A 6,972-nucleotide genomic window follows, 5' to 3' on the forward strand; every position below is an offset into this window, starting at 1 on the left:
TCTGCCCTCTGTATTAAAGTGTTCCACCATGTTGTAGTTCTGACCTTCTGCTCTGCCCTCTGTATTAAAGTGTTCCGCCATGTTTAGGACTACAGTCTTTGTAGTCCAAACCAGCAGCTCTGCCTTTCTCTGTATTCTGTTGCTATAGCGATTGGCCCTCAGCCAACTGCTGTGTGTGTGAGACAGAAAGCTGGAGAAGGATTTCTATCTTTATGAGATACACAGTCAGTTTTAATGAAAAAAGCAGTTCGAACAACTGCTTCCCGTTCAGGATCCGTAAGGCCGATCCAAAAACCATTTGAACCGTATGAGAGGGCTATTTGTTGACTCCAATAGTCCTGCGATTCATATCTGTAGGTCACTCACAGAAATAGCAGCGATGAGAGAAAAATGGTGTGCGCTGAGCTCAGAAATTTTCAGAAAAGTCTGAAAATGAATGGCTGAGAGCCTGTTGCTACCCGGTCACATGATTTCGCTCTGAAGCACCTTGACAGAAAACCGTCAGCCCTAGAGAAATTTCGAAAACATTTTACGGAAGCAGGCATACGTATCAATGTCATGACTGACTTCCATACCAATAGAGCATATTTTGTAGGCATGAGGGCGATTTTAAAATTGTTTTGGGGTCAAAAATCCACTCCGTTTCTCACTAAAAAAGTGGCAGTTGGTGGCAGTTACACTCTGCAGTTTGGCAGTTGGAAATTTCACTAGTTTTTCGCTTTTTACGTCGCCATCGTAACTCCGATCCCCAATAAAAATAATAGCTCTCATCTTGGCATCGAGCCGCACGTTTTGATACCACTTTTGTTGGTGGGCATGCCGCGGTACGAGCCGCATTAAGGGAACATATCTTTATAAATGTCTCTTTATAAAAATATAAAGAGACATTCTATTGGGTGTAGAACAATAGGTGCATGCCATTAGCATTACATAGGATTACATAGGTATTATGTAATCCTATGTACATAATACATAGGATTAGTGACTGCAGTGACTGCCTTGCGCAGTCACTGCTCTTCCCTATGTAATGCTAATGGCATGCCCCAATAAATGCCCCAATAAATAATAAAGCACAACAGTGCTTTACAAACATGGAATTAGAACATATGGATGTGGCACATTGTCACCGACACCCAAAGCTGGATTTTTTCAATATTGGGACTGATACCCATATTAGTATCGGATCAGTGCATCTCTACTTATAACAAGACATTTTTTACTTGATAAAAGTAAAATAATCAATAACAATTTTATCAGTATTAAGGAATTATTGACTTAAAACAAGCTCCTATATCTTACTGAAAAGTTATTTATATTTTAGTTTAGTTTTATTTGAAGTGCAGTGAGACATTTGCAGCAGAAACCAGGTCAACAACACTTGGTAAGATTTTGTGTTTTTGCAGTGTACTTTGTGTTGCTGCTTCTCTGTGAAAGTTGTGGTTATAATGTGACTAGAAATGAGAAAGTGGGAGGAGTGTGAACACTTGAAGAGGTTTACAGCATATGCAGGATGACTCTGTCCCTTCAGCGCCTCCACAGCCTTCTCCAGCCCCTCCCCCGTTATGCCATTGGCCGAAACGTCCAGCAGCCGGAGGCGGGGCATGGTGGTAGTCGTGGCAACCAGTTCTGGAAGGAGGTCGTCATGGAGACGGTTCCCAGAGAGGCGGAGCTCGGTGAGGCTGGCCTGGAGCTTGAGGGCACGCAGCAGAGGGTTGAGGGAGGCGGGGGCCAAACTGAGGCCGCACAGCGACACGGACTGGCCGCCGTCCTGGACCTCGCACAGCCGGGAGACGCGTCTGTCCTCGTCTGGAGGCGGAGACACGTTTGGTTACAGCAAATAAATAAGAAACAGAAAACTTGCTGTTGCGTTACGGTCCGTGCTGCTCACCCACTGCCAGACTCTGACAAGCCTTCCTATAGCGATCAGGAAGAGGAGGGAGATCCCAGGAGCAAACTTCAGCCAAAACCTGCAATCAATCGATCAATCAATCAATCAAATTTTATTTATATAGCACCTTTCAGCAACAAGGCATTTCTTAACATTACATTTTGCTGTCGCTTCATTTATTATGTTTTAAAAGCAACTCTGAACAGCTGGTTATAGATTTAAAGGCACTCGGTGTTTCGGCTGATCTGCAGTTTTCAGGAAGTGGTGCAGATTTGTGGTGTGTAGCAGCTGAATGCTACTTCTCCATGTTTGGTTCTGGGCATACAGATCAGAACCAGAACCGGAGGACCCGAGGGGTCTGGAAGGTTGATGCAACAGCAGCAGATCTTTAATGTATTGTGGTGCTAAACCGTTCAGTGATTTATAAACGAACAGAATTATTTTAAAGTCTATTCTTTGAGCTACAGGGAGCCAGTGTAGGGACTTTAAAACTGGTGTTATGTGCTCTATCTTCCTGGTTTTAGTGAGAACAGCAGCAGCGTTCTGGATCAGCTGCAGCTGGAGGATTGATTTATTAGTCAGACCTGTGAAGATGCTGTTGCAGTAATCAACCATGCACTAAAGATAAATGCATGGATGAGTTTCTCTAGATCTCAGTGAGACATCAGTCCTCTAATCCTAGAGATGTTCTTCAGGTGATAGAAGGCCGACTTTGTGACTGTCTTAATGTGGCTCTGGAGGTTCAGGTCAGAGTTCATCACCTTCTGGCCTGATAGCTGGTTTTTAGTTGTAATAACTGAAGCTGTGCATTTACTCCAGATCTTTCTTGTTTAGGTCCAAAGATAATAACTTCAGTTTTGTTTCTGTTCAGCTGCAGAAAGGATTATGGATGCAAGATATCGATTAATCAGTTTATCTAAAGTTGATTGGTTAATCTCCTTTATTTATCCCTCACCTCCTCGTTGGTGTGCAGCACAGCCAGCAGCAGGTCCTGTGGTGAGAGCAGCGCTCCTTCCTTCTGCAGCGAGAGGCGCGGCAGGAGGCCACATTTCTGGTAGTAGCGCTGAGCTGCCTGCTCACAAAGCCACGACACGGTGCAGGAGTCCGCCTCGCTGCAAATAAAACCCAGCATGATGGTTTAACTGGGAAAAAATCACCCAGAACCCTCCAGATCTGAAACCAGGGCTTCTGCAGCACAAACCTCTGTGGAACTGGGATGAGGAAGACATCTTCTTGCACTTTGACCCTCATTCTGATTGGTGGAGGCAGTGATGCTGGTATGGGAGCAGCAGGAGCCAGAGGCTAAAATATACAAAGGAACCAGGAAGAGACTCAAATTTACCTTCAAATACAACATCAGGAACGATTTAATTACAGTCTGTGCATTAATTCACAGCAAATTTCATTTTAAAGACACTTTGAAAAGAAAAATGAATCAAACTAAATACAGACTATCCAAGTCAAAATGAATCCATCCCAACCCGGAATATAAAGTCAGAAAAAGTTTCATTAGCCAAGAAAACTGACTTCAGAGAAGCACCAAAGACGCCATCTTGAATCATGTTTTAGTCCACAAAAAAAAAAAAAATAAATAAAATAAATAAAAATCCACAAGAAATAATGCAGTTAAACTTCTTTATGCCATTTTTTGGGAGGGAGAAAAGCAACAATTGACCGAACGCCTCACTAAGGAAGAAACTTAAAATTTAAGTTTATACAGCACTGTATAAGCTTACTTTACTTTGTGTCAGTGCTGTATAAATAAACAGCGTTTAGTTGAAGTTGGTATCTGGCGTCTCACCTGAAAGTGCACCAAAGGAGGAGCTTCAGGCCTCATGTCTTCGTCGTCTGGAACGGAGGGGCTGTTTGACCTGCTGACCTCTCGTGTGCCCAGCCTCACCATCCCTGGCATCTGAGTCACCTTGACCTGGTGAGGCTTCAGCGAGCCGTTCTTCCTCTGAGAGAGCCCTCTGCTGGACGAGATTGACACAGCGCCTAAAGGAAGAGAGTCCAATAGGGATCAAATGATTAATCGTGATTAATCACAATAAATAGATTACTAAAAAAAATTTTTTTTTGCACTTTAGGTATACTTTCCAATTTAAAAAGCAATTAAATTGTTTATTTGCATGTTATTAATGTAATTCTAATCTCGTATAAACGAGACTTAAATGAAAAGTCTGCAGAATGTACTAGTTTTTAAGAAGATGTCTCCATTAATCGTCAGAATAGTCGATTAATCGATAACTAAAATAATTGTTAGCTGCTGCCTTTTGAGCCAAAGTGAAACTAGGAGTGGTTACCTCTGCAGGACGACTCTGCGCTCAGATGATTCTGACTTCTAGCCAATGACGAAGCCGCTTCCTCCCGTCTTGGTTCGTTAAAATCGATTCGAAGCCGTCTCTTCTTCTTCGGCTGCATCTCACCCAGATCGTCTTCCAACCAGTCGTCTGCCAGATACTCGTCCTCCGGAACCAGAGCGGATGAAACGGTCGGCGTGCTGGAGAACTGCGGCTGTGAAAGAGCCTGACGAAGAGTTTTGGCGCTGCCCAAGCTGCGGATGGCGCTGTGGTACTCGTCTCGTTGGAAAACGCACGGCGCAGGGGCCTCCCTGGTGCTTTCGGTCCTGAGCGGCTCCTGGGCTGAGGGATTCTCCTTCTGACTCGGAGCGGCTGGGACGGCGTGTCTGGGACGGACGGGGCGGAGAGGACTGACCGGGCTGTCGGAGTCGCTGCTGTCTGAGCTGCTGCTGGACGTCTGAACCACACAGACAGACTCCGGTTTACTTTTCTCTAGTTCACAAACAAAAGCAACTCTAATGTTGTCTTTGCAAACATTACCCCGTATATAACAGAGCCCTCGGTGCCTCTGGCTCTGTGTTGCTTCGATGTGCCGCTGCTCGGCCGCTGCCTGGGGCTGGATCTGTCCTGGTTTGACAAAGAGCGCCCTCTGGTGGCCAGGAGGGGCTCTGAGTTCTCTGCATCAAACAGCTGGCTGTCCTGCAGGGCATCAAACGGCTTGGCTGCAGCCGGAGCAGCAGGAACTGTGTTGAAGAGAAATTGAGAAAAATAAAAGTATTTAGCAGTGTGTTATTTTAAAGGTGGCCTTAGAATAGGTCCATGTGAAACAAAGCATGTTTATTACAAAATCATTCTTTGATTATGAGATTTTAATCTGGTAATTTCTGCTGGTTTTCAGTCCTTTAGGGCCTCTTGTCACTTTAAATCCAAATAATCTGCTGCTGGCCCCCAACTCAACATTTACCCTCGCACGTGAAAAAGGCTGCAAACAGATGAGCAATTATACAACCAAACATCTTTGAAAAGCAGAAGTGGAACCTCCTGCACAACCAACAGAATGCAGGAAGTGGTTTCAGAACGGTAAGTCACCAAAACCCAGCAGCCATTACAGAGCGCCTACAGCAGTAAAACCAGCTGACCAAACGTGCTGAAGCTGAGATTGGGTTGCTAGGTAACGGGCAGAGTTCCGCTGGGGTTGCTAGGTAAGGGCTCACCTCCTCCTGCGGCCGCCTTCCTCAGCAGCTTCTCCGTGCAGAGACACTCCTGCCTGGCCTCCTCGTCCAGCTCCTTCCTGTACGTCCTCTGCCAGTGACGCAGCGTGTCCATCGGAGTCTCACCCTGAAGGAACGGAAATAACTAAACTCATGAGAAGAAAATATCCTGACTGGTTGCCACATTTTGTTTTGTTGGTGAGCATTAATAATCCTGTTGGTGGTGGCAGCATCTTGCTCCAAAATGGCTGCCTCCAAAACTGGGACTCAATATTAAACTGAACTTATTTATACTTTAAAATGTTGTCATAACTCACATCATCAAGCAAATGGAAATTATTGAGCCAATTTTGATTTATCATGTGATTAAATGATTTATTGTTCATTGTGACAGGCCTACACATCATGACTGCCCAGAAGTAAAAAAGATAGAGTAAAAATGCTTCCAGCAGCAAAAGAAACATAAAAAGTTCACACAAAAAAAATCTGAACCAATATAATAGAGTTTTTCCAACTTGCTGCCAATTCCAGAACTGCATAGAAAGTTCTGGAATCTTTTAGCAAAAAATGTGAAAAACTATTGATAACTTCTTTCACTTCACGTTTATGCACCAGTTTGTGGCTTAAAATCCTAATAAAATACATCAAAGTTATCTTTAAGTCCCAATATGTGGGAAAGTTTGAGAGACAGAAAAATTTTTCAGGTTTATTTGCAACATGTGGAAACGTTTTGGAAACAACTTGATGCTGCTGCACCCAAACATTCATCTCCCTGTGAGAGCGGCAATTCTTGAAAAGCTTAAGTAAAACTTAGCGGTTTGTATTAGAAATACATCAGAGCCACGAGGGAAACTAAGAAGCAAACTAAAGTTGACCTTTTGAAACCTTGGTTAAGCTGATCATTTCTGATCTAAATCATTTAACAACAACAAGTGCTAAAAACCACAGACTGGTAAATCATCTCCACCACAGCGCCGACGTTCCTGTCAGATCTGAGTCAATGGCGCCGGTGCAAAGATCTGCAGCTGGATTAATTACCACAATACTCAAAAGCATTAAACATATAATCAAATTAAAAGTGACTGAAAAGTGCATTTAGTCATATTTTCTATCTGTTATCTACAGGAGAAAATATTTCAACTGATTATTTCTGTTAGTCTGGATTAATGCAGAAGCTCAGCTACAGCAGCAAATAAAACAAAACATCATCTCACAAGCTGCTATGAGAAACCAGATCAGTGTGAAAACCACGAACATCGGGTCTGAAATAAAACCAACGCTGCAGTCAGCTTCTTTAAAATAGAAAACAATAAAGCTCAAATTTACAGCAAATGTTTCTACAGGCTGCAGAATTAGACGACGTGATCTGAAAAATGAAAGGCAAAGAAAAGGAGAAATAAAATGAAAACAAAAAAATAAAGAAAAGGAAGGAAAACAGAAAGAGAGCAAAATACAGGAAAGAAAAAGAAAAGGGCAAGAAAAATGACAAAATAAAAAGAAAAAAGAGAAGCAGAAAAGAAGGAAAGAAAGAAGGAAAAAGAAAGAAGGAAAGAAAGAAGGAAAAAGAAAGAAG

General features: G+C 43.1%; 1 protein-coding gene across 1 annotated transcript in view; it reads right to left on the reverse strand.

Moving 5' to 3' along the window:
• Positions 1-6,972, reverse strand: part of tonsl (tonsoku-like, DNA repair protein) — a 26,962-nt gene that overhangs the window by 8,487 nt on the left and 11,503 nt on the right. Inside the window, exons 11-18 of the mRNA XM_015029422.1 lie at positions 5,403-5,544; positions 4,729-4,931; positions 4,192-4,645; positions 3,690-3,883; positions 3,090-3,190; positions 2,844-3,000; positions 1,889-1,967; positions 1,499-1,806 (exon numbers count right to left, since the gene is read on the reverse strand). Coding sequence (XP_014884908.1) covers positions 1,499-1,806; positions 1,889-1,967; positions 2,844-3,000; positions 3,090-3,190; positions 3,690-3,883; positions 4,192-4,645; positions 4,729-4,931; positions 5,403-5,544 — 1,638 coding nt within the window. The remainder of the gene's footprint in view (positions 1-1,498; positions 1,807-1,888; positions 1,968-2,843; positions 3,001-3,089; positions 3,191-3,689; positions 3,884-4,191; positions 4,646-4,728; positions 4,932-5,402; positions 5,545-6,972) is intronic.

The sequence above is a fragment of the Poecilia latipinna genome, unplaced genomic scaffold (genome assembly GCF_001443285.1).
Source record: "Poecilia latipinna isolate Pla-1442-1.1 unplaced genomic scaffold, P_latipinna-1.0 Scaffold153, whole genome shotgun sequence".
Lineage (NCBI taxonomy): Eukaryota > Metazoa > Chordata > Actinopteri > Cyprinodontiformes > Poeciliidae > Poecilia > Poecilia latipinna.